General features: G+C 31.3%; 1 protein-coding gene across 5 annotated transcripts in view; it reads right to left on the bottom strand.

The window, feature by feature from the left end:
• BRINP3 (BMP/retinoic acid inducible neural specific 3) overlaps positions 1-23,748 on the bottom strand; it is a 390,799-nt gene that overhangs the window by 356,421 nt on the left and 10,630 nt on the right. For all 5 annotated transcript variants that reach the window (XM_019028084.3, XM_055378107.2, XM_055378100.2 and 2 more), the window contains exon 2: positions 10,592-10,877. In XM_019028084.3, the coding sequence (XP_018883629.1) occupies positions 10,592-10,827 (236 nt within the window). In that variant the 5' untranslated portion in view covers positions 10,828-10,877. The remainder of the gene's footprint in view (positions 1-10,591; positions 10,878-23,748) is intronic.

Genomic DNA, 23,748 nt, shown 5'->3' with positions numbered 1-23,748 from the left:
GACCAACACTGAGAAAACCTGTCTCTACTAAAAGTACAAAATTAGCTGGGGGGTGGTGGCCCATGCCTGTAATCCCAGGTACTCGGGAGGCTGAGGCAGGAGAATAGTTTGAACCCAGGAGGTGGAGGAGGTTGCAGTGACCGGACGACATTGTGCCATTGCACTCCAGCCGGGGCAACAAGAGCAAAACTCCGTCTCAAAAAAAAAAAAAAAAAAAAAAAATCCCTTTGTTCTCTGGAATGAATTTTAATGGGGTGTGTTTTATTTAAATCCAATTTTCTTCTTTTGTGTACAAAGGCTGTTTTCCCAAGTTTACAAACCATTCACTGGTATAAAGTCTCTTTCCTCAAATTTCAGAGAACTTTTCTTCATACCAATAATCAGTTATTAGCTTTTACATTTAAAATAAAATGGCTTACTAATATATTTCCTAGGTTTGTTTATATAAAAATAGTATGCTTTTTATTTATTTATTTTTATTTATTTATTTATTATTTTATTTATTTATTTTTTGAGACAGAGTCTTGCTCTGTCGCCAGCCTGGAGTTCAGTGGCTCGAACTCAGCTCGCTGAAACCTCTGTCTCCCAGGTTCAAGCGATTCTCCCGCCTCAGCCTCCTGAGTACCTGGGATTACAGGCGCGCACCAGTATGCTCAGCTGATTTCTCTATTTGTAGCAGAGACGGGGTTTCACCATATTTGCCAGACTGGTCTCGAATTCCTGACCTGGTGATCTGTCTGCCTTGGCCCCCCCCAAGGTGCTGGGATTACAGGCGTGAGCCACCGCGCCCGGCCAAAAATAGTAGGCTTTTTATATTGCCTTTGTTTACTGGGAAATTTGGAGAAATAAATGAATGGAATATTTAATAAGATACGTACGTCCTTTGTGTAATTTCTTTCAACCAACATTTTTTAACATCTTTATATTATCACATATCACTTCAGTAAGAGAAGCAAGTTCATGAACAAATACTACTAATTAATTGGTGTAAGACTCTTTTAGAGGCTGAATTTTATTGGATAATTATTATATCCTAAGGCAGATTATGAAATTATAATTCCTATAGAAAATTATGGGGAAGTTAAAACATTTACTTTGGGGAAATTAAAAAAATAGGCAGCGTAATTTCAAAAAACCAAAAAACTTGCTACTTCTATAAAGATTGGTCTAATTATGGATATTGGATAAATTAAAATCTATTATAAACCATAAATACTCAGTACACATTTCAGCTTTAACTTTAAAAGTACAATTTGAAAATGAGGGTCTAATCTTTTACTTTCATTCACAAGTGCTTATTAAAATGAAAGAGATAATATTATAACTTAATCTTAGGACTAATTTATTTAAACTCGATAAAAAAATATTGTCAGCATTGCTATTTTATTTTTATATAAAAGCAGAAAGGACATAATGAATGTAATTTTAGAATCTTTTGTAACAGTGAGAAACATCATAATGCAAATCACTTTTTTCTCATTAAATTTCATTTAAGTATACACACGCATACACACACGCACGTGCATAACACACACTCACACACACACACACACCCTCAAGAAAAATGTCAGGGAACCCTTCAAAGTGCTAAAACCCAGTTTTTTTCGTCTAATTTTCAAATTCATATTTTTGGGATGGTGCCCATTAAAAAAATACATATTAGCAATTCAAAAGCTCCAGCAGAGTGAAAACAAAAGAGAACAAGCCTGATAATTCTGGCAATTTCACTTGGAAGAAGACCGCAGAGATAATGAAAATGAAGAATTAGAGTGCTTGGCAAAATGGGATTAGATAGAGAAAAATAACCAAATAAAGTATTTGTTTAAATGCCAAAACATCATAATTGTTGTTTACTATTCTGTAAATAATTGTGTTAACTAGCAATCTTGTTTATTTTGTCATTATAATAGTAACAAACATGAATACACTATTAAACTAAAAATTATTACTTATAAATTGTTTTAATTATTACAAAAGCACATATTTTTAATTTATAGTAACGATTATACACAATTCTCATTAAGAACTGGCTCTTCTGACAGTGGATTATAGTTTCTAAACTATTTATATTTCTATATTATTTCTGGCTGAAATTTTCCCAATGGCAACTGTATATTTCATTTGTGAATTATAATTAAATAAAAATTAAAACGTATTATATGGTTTAATCTCAAAATTAGAGATATAGCAATATTGTTGTTGAACACATATATTCAAATTATTTTGGTTATTAATGTATTTTGATGATTATTTAAAATCACTACCTAGAATACTCCTCTTAATTTATCATTGCACTAAGTGTGTTAACAGTTAGTGTAGTGATTTATAGTAAACCAACCAACTAGGGTAAAAAGCTTCCTTCTTACTATAGCTTCTTCAATATAACATACAAGAAATAGGAAAAAATTAGATTGATGGGGGAAAGATAAGTAATTACACAATTTATGTTCCAATATACACAAAGAAAAGTATAAGCGATTCTTAGATATTATTTATGAAGAAGTATTTGTAAGTGATTTTTGCAGATAAATGCAGATATAAGAATTAACCACAGTACATTTTTGTTTTAATGCTTTTAACCTATTTGTTCTGATGTTTCCATTTTGCTTTTGATATCCAAAAAATTGAACTTTATAGATCAAAGGATCTACAGAGATCTAGTTCAGCTTTGATTTTACAAATGAGGAGACTGAGGTCTGAGAAATTAAGTTACAAAACTGAGTGAATACAGTTGGTTTTTGTCAAAGACAGAAAAGAATACATGCCTCCTTGCTTATAGTCAAGAGGAAATATTTTCATTGAGATGCGCTTGATCTTTAAATCCAGCACATCCAAATGCAAAGCCAGTGCCTTTGATGGGTGAACAACTGGCTTGCTCTAGGAAATTAAAGACAGATAGAAAGATAGAAATAAAAAGAAAAAGTGTATAAAATTAAATAAAACAGAAAGATGAAAAAGTTCTGTCTTCCATGTATTCATAATTTAAGTTAGAAGGTGATTTTAGTGCAATATACATGAAAGAGAAATTCAGGGACATGAGGGGCAAACAAAAGTTCAGCATGTTTTTGTTTTTATTTGTGAATATGTAAAATGGAAATTATTACAGCTGTTTATAGGAGTAAATAAGATAACATGAAAGCACTAATTACATAATGAAAATATAATATTTAATTTCAATCTCTTCTCCTTTTCTAGTATGGATTGATAGATATATATAGACCAGACTATTACCCTATATATATATAGTGTAAAATAGTATATATATATATATAGTGTAATTTTTTAACCAACATTTGTGAACATCTTATATATATATATATTTGTGAATAGCTTATTATACACTAGAAATAAGATGTATTAATTTCTTTTTAATTTCTTAAATAAGAAATAATTCCAATCTCTTTCCCTTTTCTAGTGTGGAAAAGGGAAAGAGATTAAATATTGTTTGATATATATGTACAAACACACCTTTTGCACTATATATATATAAAATATATACATATATAAATGTACGTACACACACACGTTTTGCAGTCTCTCTTTCTCCCTATAGCTCTCTCTCTCTCTCTCTCTATATATATATATACTACATATAGATTTGATTCCCAAACACTTCTGACGTATGTTATAGTCTGTCTTTCACATACGAAGATGTTTAATTATAATTATTTTAAAAATTAGTGCTAAGGCTCAAAGGAGAAAGTATGTTTCATTATTTTAACTGTATTTTTAACTTTTGCTTAAATAACCCTGGTATGTCATAATTTAAGTGACTTTTCAAATAAATTATATAGCTCATCCTAATGTTTTTAATAACAGCTAATATTTTGCCTGATCATAAAATTTACACATACTCATCACAAAAAAGTGAGAGGGAAAACCTATAGAACTTTACACAAGAGATACCTCAAACGTTTAGGTGGAATACTTGTAGGCTTTTTAGTATGCATTTGTATATATTAAAAAAGTAAGACCATCCTAAAATAATTAGAGCACTATTTTATGTTTTTAAATTTGTATGTGTTTTGTTTTACTTAAATTTGAAGGAATATGAAAGAATTTCCTATTGTATTGAATATCCTTAGAAAATAAATCAATATGTAGTACCATTAAAACTGAATTCTCAGTTTTCTGAGCAAGCAGTTAAATTGATTTCTTTAAATTTGTATTCTTAATATCTAGTTTCAAATTTGCATTCTTAGGATTTTTGAGAATTTTTAAAATAAGGATATATTTAATTTATTATGTTAAAATTTTTCTTTGTGGGTTAGAATAAAGTCAAATTGAGTATACATTGCATGACCATATTTAAGATGTATGTTACATATTTAGTGCACAAAATTCCATATATCAGTACAATTGCACTAAATTCTATATTTAAATAATCTTTTATCTTAACACCCCTACACTTGGGTGTGTGTGTGTGTGTGTGTGTGTGTGTGTATGTGGTCTATTTCATCCATAAAAATTAAAATAGCAGATTAAAGTTTCTTGTGACAGTTATGTTTTTTAAATTTCTCCTAGAAGATCTATGTATAATTTACTATTCATTGTATAGTGATATATGGCATTAAAGAAAATTGATTATCTTTTTACTTTTTATGTTGGGTCTAATTTTGTCTTAGTTAACTTTGCTAAAAGTAGCACATTCAAAGAAATTTTTAAGTCTGATTATGATAATTATTTTTCGAGCTGGAAATATTTACACTTATTACATTTGCTATATTTTTGTTTTTTCTGGTCACCTTGTTTCAAGTTTGATAATTCTATCGTTTTCATTTATTTTTAAACTTTTTATATGTTTGTCTTTATATGTAGCAGGAAATTTTCAAAATACACATGACGCTTTTTACATTCACAAGCTGTTATTGTTAAGGTTGGCAATAATATTTTAAACTTAATTTTTCTGGTTGAAAACGGAAATATTAATAAATTTGAATTTCCACTCTCTGCTTAATTTTTCTAAGGTTTTACTCAAATTCAGATATCTAAGTATTTATTTATATCATCAGAGTTTATAAACCTGGGTCACTTAAACTTAATAGTCTCTTTATTGTTAAATACTGTCTCTTCCAAGAATTATATTTTAACATTTCCTTGAAATTTTAAAACAATATTTACTATTTTTCACTAAACTCTGTGTGATAATTTTTAGTGTGAATGTTATTTGTGTGGCTACATTTTATTTTATTTGCACTATTATCACGCCCTCCAAACTCCTTTTTATTTTCACCCTATTTTTTTCTTGCCGTATGGTCTGCTGTTTCTAGAGATACCACAATTTCCTACAATCTATTGAAGAGACCAGGCATTCATGTGTGCTTGTTTGTGTATGTGTATATCAGGGAGAGGGATCATGAAGAGGTAATCTCTTCTACTGAATCTTTAAGATATTTATTTTTTTCGTTTAGCTATTTTGAAAAATGTGTTACCTTCTCCCTTCAGTAAAAGCATGGTCTCCCTACAGTTAACCTCATACTGTCACGTAATGCAAGTCCAAAGGGGCTATTGTATTATAGCATATATATATATATGTACGTAATATGTATAATATATTACTGTATTATTTTATTTGTTATGTGGAATAGAGAGGGCTCTATCAATATGTAGATTTTGCTGAAACAGGATGTGTTGGTCAGTGCCTCCAAATCCTTCTTTGGTTTGCAGGAGACTGCACTGATATGTAGTGGTTTGGGCTTAATTATCAGTGTATAGCTGAGGCGGAATTTACTCTGACATTCATTTCTCTGACAATCTGAACAAGAAAGTCCAGGGGAAACAACATTAACTACACTAAAGTCTACTCCTCTCCCTGTTGGTAATTTACTTCTGAAAGTCCTTGTTCCTTGTCATAGATATGTAATCATTAATATTAGTACTCGTATATTCCCTTCTAGAGTTGCCAAATTTAGCAAATAAAAATACATGGCAAACAAATAAAATTTAAATAGAGAAAAATATTTTCTGCTTCTTTATTTTTTGGTTTAATTGTGTCTCAAATATTACATGGGGCTTCCTTATTTGATATCTTCCTACCACATCATTCTTGCCATGTGCCAATTCCAAACATGGTGAGAGAGAGAGAGATCATTTTACTGTGGCTACATCTCAAGGTAGGATCCTGTCGTAGAGAGGGAGCTGCGAAGTTGCTATTAGGATCCAACTCTGGGCTTCTGAGTAGTTAGCTGATGGTAATGACACAGCTCCCTTCTGTATTTAGTGTAAGTGCCACCTTTGTTGAGGCATTTGGGCTTGCTCATCTGAAGTATTAAAATATGTTTTGCTAGTCTTCTAACTTTTAAGAAGCTTATAACTACTTCAATGCCTCTCATATTCTGGCAGAAGGTTACATATTAACCATAATTTTCTGTGTTGTTATGAGTTTTCATTTTCCCTCCTGATAATTTATACAGTATTTTAATAGGAAGTTTGAAGTGATTTCTATCTGGATTGCTACTTTAAAGACATTTTAAACCAGAATCCTCATAGTTTTTATTATAGAAAATTGTACATTCTTAAAAACAACTCTTTATCAGTAAATACTTGTCCAATTCTTATTCCTGATGAAAAATAATTGTATTTTAATTCTTAATAACTTGTATTTAAATGGATTCTTATGTATCCCAATATTATGAAGTTTTTTTCTCTAGAAATTTAATATTTTTGCCTTTCCTATTGAGATCCTTATTCCATATAAAATAGGCTTATATATATGTTATGAAGAAAGGATTAAATTTCTGCTTTTCTCATATGGATACCCATATAAAGAAACACTTATTCAAAAGTTCACTCTTTCCCACACATGATTGCATTATAATCCTGTCACATATGAAGTGACCATATAGTGGTTTAACTTTTTTTAGACCATCTTGTCTTTCCTTAGTCATTTTTTAAATATAATTTTTTTTCAAGGAACATGACTAAAAAGACCAGTAAGTCACAACATTCATCTCAATTGTCTCCTATTCTCAAATTGGAGCATTATTTGAGTGCTCTGAAGAAGCACATCAAGTTGTGATAATATGACATGTCTGTATAATATTTTGAAAAAGTATAAGAAAATCAACATCATTTTCCCAATAATTCACTTACACATGTGGTTAACCAAAGAATGGTAGAAGTTAGGGAAAGAAAAAAAAACATTTTTGTTTTGAGTCATCATATCTGAAGATTTACCTATGTGAAATGTTTATTTTATGATAATGAAAGTTGCCAGCCTATGACCTTAGAACTCATATTAGTAGTTCAAGATAACTGCATCTAAGTTTGAGCCACTAAAAATGAGTCCCTTGTCTAGAGATCCTCTAATGTATTAAAAGAATAAAGATTTCCACGGCCTAGAGAAGATTATACATATCCTGACAGGCTTACAGCCTGAGGATAGTGTTTCTAGAATACAACTGCAAACACAAGGCTCCAGCTTATTAAGGCGCCAAGTGTCCCCGTTCTATGCGGCAGAGTAGACAAAATTTCTCCAGGAATAGCTCACTTTCTGAAACTAAAAACACTTTTAGAAATGCCTTTTTTTTTTAAATGAGGCAATAAATCTTCCAACTCAGTGATCAATCCACAAATTAATCATCTTTTAAGTCTTAATGTAGTTTCAGATACAAATTCTGTAAATAACTTTAAATATACACAAGTTTAAAAACATAAATGTAAGTTCTATTAGTTGACAAAAACACACTTTTTCAAACATGATGACAATTTTAAAAAATCTTAGCCCTAGCTATGATTTCAGCAATTTTTGATTGTTGTGTCCTTGCCGTTCTATATTTGGAGTGAAAATAAAAATATGTTGCTGGAGAAGAGGATGAAATGAAGAAAGACAAGTGAAAATAGATTTGACCTAATTATATTAACAGGTTTGATATGTTTTACATTTCTAACTAATGCCTTTCAGAAACAATGTCAATGCAATATTCCCCTAGAATGTGTTGATGATAGTAATAATAAGCACTAGTAGAACTGGGCTGATCACTTTAGGAAATTACAATCTTTAAAATGACAAATCAATTATTTAAATATGGAAAACATTAATTTTCCATCTATGTGTTTTAAGTACTCACAAATTCTATATTTTTATGGCAAACATTAATGAAAAGTGAACTTTCTAAAATATTTTTGAAGACAAATATTAAAGACAAAACTTGCTTTACTAAAACTAAAGGTACCCTAATGAATAAATTATACTGTTCATTTTATAGCAACTATCAATAACCGTGGCATCATTTGCAATGTTTAAATGGTTTTATAAGAAGTTGTAACCTAGCTCCATTGTTTATAAATGGATTTAATATCTTTACATGTTTATTCAAGCCACAAAGGTAAAGACATAGGAAGGATAAGTAGCACAGGGCTAATGAAGGTCTTCAGGAAGTGAGCTGCATAAAAACCAAACAGAATATATGCGCCTTGCAAACAAACCTCAAAGCACTTTTGTTCATTACCTTTAATATCTGTGATCCAAATAATGCCTCTTTCATTCAACCCAGCACCTCTAAAAACATGTCAAGCTGGCCGCGCACGGTGGCTCACGCCTGTAATCCCAGCACTTTGGGAGGCCACGGCAGGCGGATCACTTGAAGTCAGAAGTTCAAAACCAGCCTCACCAACATGAAATCCCGTCTCTACCAACAATACAAAAATTAGTTGGGCGCGGTGGCGGGCGCCTATTAATCTAAGCTACTTGGGAGCCTGAGGCAGGAGAATCGCTTAAACCCAGGAGGCGGAGGTTGCAGTGTGTCAAGATCGTGCCACTGCACTCCAGCCTTGGTGGCAGAACGAGACTCCGTCCCAAAAAAAATAAACAAAAACATGTCAAGCCATGTTTGCAACTCACAGCTGATTGACTGATAAGCTAAACCACAACAATCACACATAAAACAGCACCTTAGACCTCCAGATACAGATGCCGATAAATCACGGAGACATGTTCTGGCATCAGTTTGTGTGTTAGAGTGTTAAAAATCCTCTTGCAGAGTGCTAAAATCTAACACATTCTTAGAATCCTAAAATCAGGTAGCTTCACTCAATCTGTGAAGAAAAACTGGCTAAATCAATAAACACACGTAAAAATAAATGAACCCAGAATCATAAAATGTTGACAATTTCTGCTACTTTTCAGAAAGAAAATCTTTAGTATTAATTTTTTTTTTTTTTTTTTTTTTTTTTTGAGAGGGAGTCTCGCTCTGTCGCCCAGGCTGGAGTGTAGTGGCGCGATCTCGGCTCACTGCAAGCTCCACCTCCCAAGTTCAAGCCTTTCTCCTGCCTCAGCCTCCCCAGTAGCTGGGACTACAGGCGCTAGCCACCACGCCCGGCTAATTTTTGTATTTTAAGTAGAGACGGGGTTTCACCATGCTGGAAGATGGTCTGCATCTCTTGACCTCGTGATCCGCCCGTCTCTGCCTCCCAAAGTGCTAGGATTATAGGCATGAGCCACCACGCCCAGCCTCGTCATTTCATTTATTTAAAAAACAGAGTAAATCTTTCATTAGGCTTATGACAGTGTTATGACTGCATGGAATAAGGGATTTCTTATTTTTGAAAAGGCAAAGCAATAATTGTGTGATGCTTCATGGAACTTGCTCAGGACATTCAGTGTCTTCTGTAAATATACATTGCTGATAGGATTTATAAATTTCTCATAATGCTGTATAAATGACTACAGACAAACATGAAGCACAGTGCCCTCTGGTGCACATAAAACATAAAATAAAATATTTATATAGCAGTATCTACATAGATACAGCCACACAAAAATACACAACAAATGTGCTTCTTTATAAATGTTAAACCAATAACTAGGAATTGTAAAAGTCTATCACCAATAAACAAATTGAAGTGATAACTTCACATAAAATGTTCTTCATGGCATAGATCAATATAATCTAATCCATCAGGCAACCACTTGTACACTCTTCTACTTAATGTATTCACGGGACATCAGGTGAACAGGCAACCTTCGTTGAATTTAATATATTATTCTTTTTGTGTAACTTATTTAGATTTTGAACATAGAACATTGATAGATGTTAAAGATCATATATCTTAATCCCATCCATTTCTTTGATCTTTGCTATCATGTCCTATTTATCTGCTACTTGTTTTTATTCCATTGCTGTTTCCTTTAGCTTCTGAACGTACAATTACCTTTCAGGTAAAAAAGGATGAGGTGACTCAACTTCTCAGTGACTAGTAGAAGATACCATTTCCATTTAGGCTGAAAAAGGTAACATAGCATTGTATAAGGTAGAAAGGAAAAGCAATTTTTTAAATTTCACTTTAAAATTTTGGCTATTTAAAATAAGAAACTCGGCTTCCAAATACATTGCCATTTATTTTAAGGCAGTGTAGCATGCTTAAATTTGGGAGTGATAGACAAGTGGTCACCATTATCTGTTTTTATATTAATATATTACATCTATAAGAAATACTTTTGAATAGCAAGAAAACATTACTATGGTGCATGGTAAATAACAACCCTTCTGATAATAACTTTTTCCCATCTGAAACTTTCCCTTAGAGAAACTTATGTATACACAACCTTCAAGGATGATATTTCTGTAATTGCTTTCCCTTTGCTTCATACCTGTATATCTTGTATCTTGTGCTAAATCCCTGCCGGCTTCTGTCCACAAAATCTGTGTATTCCTGTGAGCGATGGAAGGGTCCCTTATCAGAGAGGAGCCAGTCGAAGGGGCTTGTGGCATGCTGATCCGAAACAGCAGCAACCGCTAAAACCCAGCAATGAAGACTCAGTGCTATCCACTCCCATAGAGCCATCAGAGAGAACAATTCAGCACCAGCTCTGCTTCGCCATATCATGCTTCCACTGGGGATTTAGAGCCTTCATTCTCTTAGCTTTCCCTCAACACCTAGACAAAATACACAGGCAATTAGTTAACTCCTAGAAGATTCCTTTCTCTCAGTTAAGGTGTTGAGGTTGCTAATTTTTAAATTTTAATCTAATATCATTGTTTTAAATTAGCATTATCAGCAGATAATAAAATACAAACCAAATTATTTTTTTAGAGCTGTATATCTTTTATACTTTGTTCCTTTTTTATATTAATGGAAAATAAGACATTGAGTCATAACAGACTTTGTCATAACAATTTTATTCAGTGGATCATTAAAGCCTATTGAGCAAAAATCAGAAGTTGAATGTTTTATAAAGTTGGACTGATGCAAATAAATAATTAATAAGTTCAAGTATTTCATATATTTCATAAATTGTGTTACAAATTTTAATACTAGTTTTAATTTTATTGTATATTTATCTTAAATAAATGCTTTAAATGAAGCAAAGATATTCATGTAGTTATTTCCATAATCTACATAAACATGGAGTAAAACTGTGGATTTAAGAATACATAAATATATGGATGTATATGTGTGTATATGTGTGTATACCTATTATAGATATATATAGATATAGAGACAGACACAGAGTGAGACAGAGAGATGATAGAAAGACAGACTGATAGATGAATAGATGTGTGTGTGTGTGAGAGTGGATGTGAGGAGTAACGTCTTTTCCCAGATTTTTTTTTCATTATTCTGTTAGGAAAAAACTGCATATCTGATTATTTAAACATAATCATAATTACATTATTTCTAGGGTCTTTAAAGATTTAAATGTGCATCTGTCTTATTCATAAGAAAGTCATACCTCCAAAATTATATGCACATAAATTAAGCTAATGCAGACTATTCATATACTTTGAAACTGCATACATTGTAGTATAACCATTCAAAAAAAAGTAATAAGATGTATAATCCCAGTATGGTACAGTGTAAGACACTTTATGCAAAGCTGCTGATGCAATGTCTATATGCTACACCAGAAAATTCTAAAAATATTTGAATTCAATTTTTCTTTCTATCCTCATCAACTTTTCAAACTGTATTATTCATAGCACATAGCACTACAGAGTGCAAAGATTCTGACTAATGAGAAAGGTTTACTTGCATGAGTTCTTACTCAGCAAAACATCTTTAGAAAAAAAGATTAAGATTTACAGCATTAAGATATATCAGTAATAGTAGCTACCATATTTCTCTGGTATTTGAATAAGAACACTGGTGGTTTTAATGTACTTTCCTAGCTATAACCCCATTATTTGTAATTTAATCCTAAACTATTTCTATCTGAGAGATATAGAGAAATAATTTTGGAGCTCTGAAGTAGCTCAAAACAGTGATACAATGAGTGAACTCTTAATATCACGATATCCATAAAAGGACATTCCTCACATACTGTATGAGTTGCCTCAGTCATATGAGTTGCTCACTGAGGGGATTAAAGCGTACCGTCTTTTGTAAACAACACGGGAAGCCTTACAAGTGAAGACATTTTAAATATGATTTTCTATAAGAAGGAATATTATAATAGAAGAATTTTGGAATAGGAGCTTGGAGATTCTAGGCTTTTTTCTATTATCTATATAAATGTACCATTGTCAAATGATTCAACTCCTAACTTTCAAATTTGCTGAAAAAATATTTTATATAGTTTTTCTTATGAGAACTATACAATTTATTTTAAAATATAGCTTACTTTCATTTATAAACACAATTATTCTTATGTGTAGTGGTATAGTATAATAATCCTGTGACTAAAAAATATTACTCATCTTTGTTAAACACACTATTTTTATTTTGCTTATCATATACATTCAAACTGGCAAAATTTAATCATTATTTTTAGAATATATAATTTCTTAATTTAAATGAGTAATTTTTCATTTCATAAAGACAGACTAAATTATTCAAACACACTACTTAAGTCCATATTACATATATCATCTGAAAGGATGTATTTCTTAATTGAATAAAACTTCAGTCACACCATCTAAATGAAGTTCTCTTATTAACAAATGTAGATGTGAACAAGAATATTATTGAAAAAAATTCAAACAGTACTTATTTCACCCTAATAAATAACTTGGAAAACAGTTCTTTGAAAATGAAATCAGATTTTCTCCAAACCCAACAACCAATATAGCAAATTAGGATATATAACATCAAGAGACAATATTCATAGTGGTTGAAAAAATGGACTCTAGAGCCAAACCGCTGATGTTAAAATTCTAGCCCTGGCCAGGCACGGTAGCTCACGCCTATAATCCCAGCACTTTGGGAGGCCGAGGAGGGCGGATCACCTGAGGTTGGGAGTTCAAGACCAGCCTGGACAACATGGTGAAACCCTTTCTCTACTAAAAACATACAAAAATTAGCCAGGCAGGGTGGCACACATCCGTAATCCTGGCTATTCCAGATGCTGAAGCACGAGAATTTCTCGAACCTGGGAGACAGGGGTTGCGGTGAGCTTAGGTGACTCCACTGCACTCCAGCCTGGGTAACAGAGGGAGACTCTGTCTCAAAAAACCACAAAAACAAAAACAAAACAAAACAAAAACACCCAGCCCTTCTACTAACTCTATAGATGTTTGACTTTAGGCAAGTTACTTAACTTCTTTTGTGCGTCAGATTCCTAAACTATTATAGAGGTCACCTCATCAGTCTGTTATAAAAATAGAGTGAGTTAATATTTGTAAAATCCCTAGAATAGTGCCTACCATATGGTAAGGACATGTGGTAAAGTTTTAAGTTATATTTTATACTGGTATGAAGCCATGCCATTATACACCTTAAAATTAAACAAATGTTTTGTACTCACACACGTGATTTTTGTAATACACAAAGTGTTTTAAAAGTAGGATACAGTTGACCTAGATGGCATTTGAGGTCCTGTTCTACAATTCTGTAATTTTTCAATAGGTGAATTACCCAGAACCACTTTCTTATCACTTTCTTTATCAAATGTGTTGAGCTTGTTTCATAGTGTTCATATCCCCTCATTAAAAAAAAAAAACTATATTGTGTATATTTAAGGCGTATAGCATGATGTAATATGGTTACAATAGTGGAACAATTTAACATATCCATCATTTCACATTGTTATGCATTTTAACATATGGGAAGATAGAAAGGTTTTCTTTAATTTTGTGCAGAGAACTACCTAACAATATTACCAGGTAATTATGAGGTAATTATCACATAATTTGGGGGTTTAATTATTTCTGTTTTTTCTACTTCTGATTTTGGGAACATGTTCCCCACTTCTGTACAGAAATAATTTTTTCTGAAAGTTTGTTAACACATAGGAATGTCAATCTTACCCCAAATTAAGTTAATTTTGGTGATATCCTAAAATCATTGTATTTGTAAGAACTTTATAAAGATATTTTGTAATGAACAAATTGAGATATCCCAATAAAGTTATACTGAAATAGTGTTTAAGAACTTTTTTCACAAGTTACATGACAGGGAGAAAAGTCATAATAGAATGCCTAAGGCAAGGATGTAAGCTTCTAGCTATCTTTAGGACAAGTGGTCATTAAACTCAATATTCACCATCAGAAGAGCTTCATTACCTGGTTTGTCACAAAAGTAGATCATTGTACATTTAATTCATATTTTCATGAGTACTAATTTATAAATTATTACTGAATGACCTTAATTGGTTGCTTTATTTGGTTTGGGTTATAACCGTATTAATCCATGTGTCAGAGATGATTTAGTAAATAGAGTTTGTTTGTTATGATGTAGTGTTAGGATATTTTGAGGTGACAAGTGAGGTGAACAGCTAAACTTAGATATACTGCCAAGAAAGAGAAATCACAAGTTCCAATGAAAGAGGATAGAAATTATTAAACTAATAATGAATTTATCACTTTTTCTATAGTGTGGGGAAATGCAAAATAGTCCAGAATTTAATATTCATAACCAAGAGGCTACGTGGCCAACTAAGGAGATGAGAACATCAATGCACAATATTTTCTGGACCATGGGAGAGTGATTTTATATAAAAGAGAGAAATAAAAGAGAATGAAGAACACACAAAAAAATTAAAAACAATACAAAATTAAAAACATGACTTTATGTTTAAAACATGGTGTTTAATTAAGAAGTATTTATGGGTTTTTTCATAAAAAATAAGTCATAAATATTGAAATATCTATTTGAAAAACAGATACTTAGTATAGGTCCTACTCTTAAATTCTTTCTCACAAAAAAAATTAACTGTGAAGACCACATCATGATACAAGTTTATTTGCAAATCCTCAATGGCCTTGACAATCTGTGCAGAAATAAAATACATCAAAAATATGTTACATATATACTAATGTATACTAATGCATATAATACATAATAAATGCATAAATAATATGTGTATAATATATAGTCTATATATGATTATTCTTTCTTACTAGCTGTCAGTAGTCTTATTCCAAGGTGGTGATACCTTACTTTTATCTAAAATACTGATATATCATATATATTTGAAATTCATAAATATTGAAATTTATGAAAGAAATATTTACTATAACAGTAAAAGTGAATTTCCAGTAGAACTGAAACTACAAAGATATAAACAAAATATTCGGAATCACTGAATTAAACTTGATATCCTTTAAAGTGGTGGGTCATGTCATAGTGGTGCATCTTTTAAACCTCAGTATCTTATTATCCACAACCGAATTAGATGTCCAGTGATAATTATTACTATTTGTTAAACAATTAACATTGCAAACTGTATCATTTCTTTTTTTGTATTTGCATTTGGACTGATTTTTGCTGCTTACATATCCAAAATATTCTCTCAGGAACTAAAACCTGCTGAAGAACTTGAATATGCAAAGTCATTTCAGAAAATCATTGTATCAAACATATTTACTTTCATTTTGAATAATGTAGAACCCATGGAAAACTGAAAGACTGATACGGTAAACTCTTACATATCTGTCAGCTAGAGTCACTAGTTTTGTTTTCTTTTTTTTTCTACCATATTATCACTCTCTGTCTCTTTTTCTCTTTCCCTGTCTTTCTCCCTCTCATAAATTTTTAAGTATTGGACAAAGGTATAAAGAAAATTGGCTGATTTGCCCAATGTCTGCAACCATTCTCTAAATTTCTTCTCTTGAGCAAATACTACTTTGCTCTATAAAATAGTTTCTTAACATTAATGCTTACTAATACTGAAGCTTATAAATGTAAAACTATGAATCTTCCAAATAAAATATCCAATACTCAAAATAACTATTTAAAAAGTCACATTCTTTCAGATAATATGATACATATTATTCTATTAAATCTATTAAATTATAAATGTTAGAATTATTTATTATAAAATAAAATATTTATATGTAGTACCCCAGAATCTGTTTAAAATCTACAGCATTATTATATAATCATATATAACTATAATAATTATTTTTTGATTATTCATTTAAATAAATACTAGCTATGAAATAAATGAATACTAAATACATAATTGTGTAAGTAAATAAATGGTAGATGAGGTAAAAATATTTTAACATAAATTTTCAATACTTTTTCCACTATAGTTTATTAATTGTTTCAATTCCAATTTGGTAGAAGTAATAAAGTAGAAAACCAGAATAAAAAAATAAATCTTATTGATCAATTGCAATGTGCAAAATATCATGATAAGTTTTGAGACAGAGGTGGGCCTTAAGTCTTAATAAAGATAGTGCTTCTAGCCTCAGGAACTTACCGGTTTAGGAAGGCCATGTGAAAGGCAGGGCATATTGCCTGTGGCCATTTCTGTTAGAAAACGATACCTCTGTCAAGGAAAACTAAACGTTCTCCAAACTTTTTCTGGTTTTCTTATCTCACTAAATGATACTTCCATCTACTCAAATTTTTAAGCCTAAACATGACTTTGACCTACCTTCTCACTCACATATACAGTCTGTCCTCAAGTTCTGTACATTCTTCCCCCTAAATATAAGACTTACCACTTTTTCTCCACCCCCATTTTACTTGATCAGCTCATAGTATACGCTCAACAATACCCACTTTGCCTCTAAAATGTATTGCTGCAATAGCTTCATGACTAGTTTTCCCACTAGCCATGTGGCTCTATCCAATCTGTTCTTTTTACTACAGTCAGAGTGATCTTACTAAAAAGTTAAATCCGAACATGCAAATCCTTTACCCCCAATTACGTAATGACTTTTGTTTCAGGATATCTGATCTCTTTAAAATAACTTATGAAATTATCTTTCCTTGTTTAACTCTCTATCTATATCTTTCCTATGTATATGTGCCAGGAGAGTTATTAACCAAACACCAACTTTGTTTTTCAGCCATGACCATATACCTCATCTTCACCCCATTTTCTCTCCAAGATCTTAGTTTATTGCGGTTCCTCTGCCTGAATGACTGTTTGGACTAGGATCTCTTCATCTACCTAACATTGACCTTAAAACCTCAGACTAGATTATCATTTTATTCACAAAGCTTTTCATGACCCTACAAAGTTGGTTGGTCATTTTTTTATGCTCCCATTACTTTCCCTATGATGGTACATTTACATGATATTTGCTTGCATGTTTGCCCTGTTTCCCTGCACATCTCCTTTCCTTCAATTAGATTAATTTTGGGAGAAAAATAATTGCTCCTATCTTAATGACAAGAAAATAGTCACCAAAGTTTCTGAAATAAACCTGCATAAATAAGTATTGTTAGAGTGAATGAATAAATGTTGATGAAATAAGTACTAAATTAGGGTGCAACTGCAACTGGTGTTGTGATATGGCTGGCAAGACCATATAATAAAAAGAAAATTTATTCTTCATGGAAATAGAATCTACAGAGAATCTGTATCTGAATCTGCATCTGAGCTGAGCGTCAGGATGAAAATAGCTTTGGCAGTTGAAGAAAGGGAGCAAATTGAGTTATGAGGTAATGATTTTTAAGACCAGATTGTAAACATATATTGACAAGCTCAAAGAGTATCAAAGCAAAATATTCTTTAATTTTAATTTTAATTTTATTTTATTTTGAGAAGGAGTTTCGCCAGGCTGGAGCGCAGTGGCGCGATCTCGGTCGCTGCAACCTCCTGCTCCCAGTTCAAGCGATTCTCCTGCCTCAGCCTCCCAAGTAACTGGAATTATAGGCATGCACCATCATGCCCAGCAAATTTTGTATTTTTAGTAGAGATGGGATTTCACCATGTTGGTCAGGCTGGCCTCAAACTCCTGATTTCAGGTAATCCACTCATCTCGGTCTCCCAAAGTGCTGGGATTACAGGCATGAGACACCATACCTGGCCCAAAGCAAGATATTCTTAATGTTAAAAAATGTTAAGGACAAAAATAGAAAGTATTATTATTAATTATTAGCTTTGGACATAACAATAAGAGATTATCATATTATGCACAACTGGAAAACTAAGGACTTTTTCACTTATGTTCTATAATTCAATTTCTAAAGACAGAAACTATATATGAAAGTCAAACCTAGACCCTAATCAACAAACAGCCAAACCAAAATCCCCCTCTAATTGAGGAGCACAATGAGAATTTAAAGAATAATAATAAAGAAACAGGAATTGATTAGCCTGTTCTTCTCCATTTGGAAAATCATACACTAGGATTATTTTGACTGAGATCTCCCTGACTACCTGTGAGGAAAATAAAGAAAATGATGATAAAACGAAATGCTATTTTTATTTTCTTCACAACAAAATTAACACCTTTTTAATCTTTTTGATATACCAAGCATTTCATGAAATTTTCTTATTTCAGTTCTCAGCAGCACGGTGTAGTATATATTAAGATCTCATTTGTACCCTTGAAGTCAAACTGAATACCATAGTTTTCCTGTTGTACTCTACTGTAACCTAAAAATAACCAATTGCAAATTGAAAGTTATTTCTTAGAATTTTTGAGGTCACCTTTGTATAAAATAAGAATTCAAATGAAAGAATACTATTATCTCAAGCTATTAAAAGCAAGCAAGTGTTCTGAGTAACTACATATTATGGGTTTTCATTGAGTGTTTGCTTTGTATAGTTTAATATTTTGAATTAAAGTGATAGTTTAAATCTACTAAATGTGATTTATTTTAAAACATGTGCTGAAAAGTCAAAAATTAGAAAACTTTTTTCATATTACATATGATATTTATTGGGTTGAAAAGTATAATCATGGCTAAACTGGATTAATTTACTTATCTGTTCCTCAGAAAAATTGTAAGATTAATCCAATAGGCTTTGATTATTCAATCTTATTATAAATTGCTTTATAGTACTACTAAAAATAAGAAAATTCAACACTTACATAGTTGGTGTCTAACAATGGGAGACATAATAAAATTTCAGAGAAATGAGATGACACTTAATATTTTGCTAAAATGCAATCATACAAATTGAATTAAAATCCATTTTTTCATGTTCTCATATAATAGATAATGACAAGGATATAAGGATATGAGGGTCATTTCTAACAAGTATTATTTTAAGTGATAATAGCGTGAAAATTCAGAACTACAACTAAAAAAAAAAAGGAAAATTATAACAACATTTGCCAAGAAATATCCTGGGTACAAAAAAAAAGTTTTAAAGACATTGCTCTTTTAGGACATCAGTCAATACTCAAGTATTATATTCCATGAACATGTTCAAACATAAATAAATAAGGTAATACATTATCTTTCTACATGTGTAAAAACATGGATTTTCATTTTTGGATGTTCATAAATTCTATATATTCTGTAGTCAGATTAGTAAAAGAATGAGAGCCTCATTATTCAATAATTTGCATCATTGCTTTTTGGTAATGATGTATAACTTCACACTTTAGTGAAATACTGATTACAATCTATAATTTTAGATTTCAGATAACTTCAAATTGTTCTTTCTTAATCTTTACATTTTTTATTTAAAGGTAATGAATTTTTAGATGGCCAGCAAACTAAAATTTGCTACTGTATTTTCTAAAGATGTCAGATAATTCTTCAAGATATGAAATCTTGTTTTGCACGATGTAGGCCATTCGTCCTATAGATAGGTAGGATTTTGCTATTCTATTTCTATACTCCAACAAGAGTATAGAGAAATAATTGCTTTATCTTTATCTTCTGTTGAAATAAACAATAATATGTAAAAATGGGAATAAAATAATTCTGAAATTTAAAAAGACAAATTATCACTGAATATTTCCAGGAATTATAACAAAAATTACGTCTTTCAAAAAGTAAAGGAATTTGTTGTTGTTTTTTTTTAAAAAAACTAAAAGTTAGTGATAATCCTTAAAGTAAAATGGTATTTAATTCCAAGCATCAAAGCAAACTGAATTTATCTAATGAGGGGCTACAAAAATGGCAGAAATGGATGTTTATTTGAAATAGAAATCCCTTTTGAATTTCAAAGACAAATGTCTTGGTGTATTAATAACTACCTTAAATTTTTTGAACAAAGTAGGTCATAAATTATTAAAGTAAGTAGAGACTGGATAGATTTTCATTCATGAATCTTGTAAAATTTTACAATATGCTGTTGTTATTCTTTTTAACACCTTTGTTCATATGACCAGATTACAAGAGATTTGCTGGCAGTTATTATGTTTTCGTAATCCCTGGAGCCCCTACTACGTAATGCACTGTCTTAAGCGTAGTAACTTTTTGGAACAGGTACTGAAATGAACTCCTGTTTATTTTTTAACTTTATAAAGAATAAATATTTTTGGGCTGCTTTATTATATATGCTTACACTAGCAGGAGATTCCCATTATATTAATGTGATAGCAATGCATTATTATTGCACTTTTTATTTTTCTATTCTTTTTTATTTCTTTCTCAAAATAACTGAGCTTCCTTGTCTTCAATCATATTATACACGTTAATACCGACCTCAGAAATGCATTCTTCTAGTCATATAACTCTGCTAAACCTGTGTTCCAGAAAATTATTCTTCTTGTTTATTTTAGCTGATCAGGCAATATAGTGCCCTGAATTACAGCTTTAAGTGTTTTCCAACTTAATGAAGGTTAGTATTCCTCTGAGAAGTGTGTACTGCTAAGGAAACTAATCTCCTACTTCATCCTGTCAATACAGTCTTGTCCTACCAACAAAGAGGAAGTTAAATGCTAATACCTAGTGGTAGAACTGATTAGAAAAATGAAGAGAAGGTAAGTTCCATTCCTTAAGTCGGCCCAGCACATAGGGGAAATTATTCTTAAAAGCCCCAAATAAAAGAATCACCTAGGTTTTCTGATAAATATAAAATATCATGGTGTTTCAACGTAGATGATCATATAATAAAATATCATTGCAAGATTCAGATTGTACTTCATTTTAATTCATAAAGAAATTGTCAGGCACTAAAGAATGAAGTTCAAATGAAAGATGTTTAGAAAGTATATTAGATTGGAAAATCTAATTTTAATATAAAGTATAGGGAACGCTTTGACAAAGACTCTTTTCTGGACCTAACTCTAGTCAGGCTCCTGTTAACTCAGTTCTCAGCCCCTGACTTCTGAGCTTCTGCATTTGTCTCTATGTTGTCCAATTTTAGCAAGAATCCTGCTAAGTCAGTTTTATTTGAATCTTCACCCTTAATATATGATCCGCCTAGATATCCGTTTGGGTTCCTCATTCTTCACTATCCTGAAGGTGATATCTGACCACCCTGACCTGTCTTTAGCAAGAATCCTGTTAGACCAGTTTAGCCAGAATCCCCTCTTACCCCTAATGTTTTCTCTTAGTAATTTTCCATCCGCTGATCCCCATCCTGCTCCTTGGCTAGAAATTCTACTTTTTCTTGTTGAGTTCAGAGTTGAGTGAAACAGCTGTCTTCCACTTACCAAACCCCATTAAAGTAGCCCACCTTGAATAAGGTCTATCCCACAAGTCTTTAACAAGTATTATGAATAATTTTTTTATTAACAGCTTCAGAAAATGTATAACAATTAATATATTTTACTACCAAAACAGTAAAACAGAAGACAGTTTAAAAAAAAAAGATTAAAACAATATGTAGAAATGAAGTAGAAATGTTAGGTGCAGATATCAAGATTTAATTGTTGCTATGACTGGCAACATGATTTTGCCTTTCCTGGCAGAATCTAAGAATAGGAAGTGTTCCACTTGCAAGGATAATAAATGCTTTTTGTTATTAAAAGAATTTTGTCACGTAAGTGTCAATTTAAAGAAAATGTGAACAATATTGCCCCTGCACTTTTGGATAGTGTCCTCAATTTCAGTTTTACAAAGTTTTTTTTTTTCTTTAACAATGATCTCAAATAAAAACAAAAAGTATAAAAACAGTTCAGCAAAGATATTCATACTGCTCTAAATCATGGCTTACTAACATAATCCAAGAACAATTCTCAATACTGGGACAAAGAAATCTTGGAGTTTGGTAACCAAATGGAAATCTCTCAATCTGTAATTACTTCCAGGCTTACCCTGGAGTTAACCAGGCATACAAGGTGAAATGAGCTGTTTACTTAGAAGTTATTTTCTAGAGAAGCATAAATAAGAGCATGTACTCTGAAATCACTGACAAATAAATATTACATTTAAGGAGCTTTCAAAGATGGTTCAGTAAAACTTTTTACTAAGATAAAAAGAGGTAGTACTTATCTAGTCCATAGGAAAAAACTTTCAGAATTTCAAAATAATAATCTTCAGTTTCTTTTTTACCAATTTCTAAGGAAATGAAAATGTTTCAACATTTTTAACCAAGGAATGTCTGTTACAAATATTATTAGTAAACCCCTTAACTTGTCTTCTTACTGGTTACAGAAGTCATTCAATTCACATGGTAACAATTCCACTGTAGTTTAGGCAACATGAGGCAGATTTGTCTCTGTTTTATACACTAATATCTCTGTGGCACCAACAAGAGAACTTGGCATGTAGAAGGTCCTAAATAAATGGAGTTTATTAATAAATAAATTTAATAAAAAATAAATTTGTAAATAAAACACTTGTAATGTTAATCTGATTTTTCATTAATTATTATAATTTAAAAAAATTATTGGAAATGTTTCCATTAAAAAGAAGCCAACATATTTTGGAGATAAAAAAAACACAACAAACACAACAACACACAAAATGCCACTAAATCATCACTCTGAGAATTGTTATGACTATTTTCAGAAATGTCCTGGTTTCTCCATTTCTCTTTAATAGTTATTCTTTAATACCCTACATAGAAAATGCATTCTTCATTGACTTTTCTCTATAATGAAGAATTAGACAACCCTCTTCTCTCTAACAGAGTTATATTTACAGTATCAAAATTGGACATGTGTGCAAATAAAATGAGTGACCAAGCATTAAATTTGATTTAGTAGATTAATTTTTAAAAGTGCACTACAAATAGCAAAAAAACTGTAAGCATCTTATGAGCAATGATTAGATCTTTTCATTGTTATATTCCCAGGGTTTACACCAGTGCACATAATTCATCATACATCTAATGTGCATTTTTTAAAAAAAGAGTCAAAAACAGAAGTGATCTACAACAAGCAAACAAAACTAATACCAAGTACTTAAATCTTTATATGCTGTTTTCCAATTGCCTCCTTAACTGCCATCTAGTAAAGCATGTCAGAACTCTGGGTGTTTCTAATTAAAGAATGCCTCTTTAGAAAACCTTAGCACAACTTACCCAGTTGACAGAGAGGCTTGGATAGCCCAAATTTTAACCCAGAAGTTAGCCTTATAATGTCTCCAAAAGTTACATGGTGTCTAACTAAGCTTTCTTTCTTACAATAAGCATCTACTTTTATCATTCACCAATATACAATTTTGAGAACACTTGACATTTCCAAGGACCACTTGTCAATACATTAATTTAACTTCTAAAATAGCCCAAACTGTCTTCAAACTCAAAAGGTTATGAGGTACTATTTCAAAAGAAAA

The sequence above is a fragment of the Gorilla gorilla genome, chromosome 1 (assembly GCF_029281585.2).
Source record: "Gorilla gorilla gorilla isolate KB3781 chromosome 1, NHGRI_mGorGor1-v2.1_pri, whole genome shotgun sequence".
Lineage (NCBI taxonomy): Eukaryota > Metazoa > Chordata > Mammalia > Primates > Hominidae > Gorilla > Gorilla gorilla.
The sequence above is the reverse complement of the archived record's forward strand: the minus strand, read 5'-3'. Positions and strand labels throughout refer to the sequence as shown.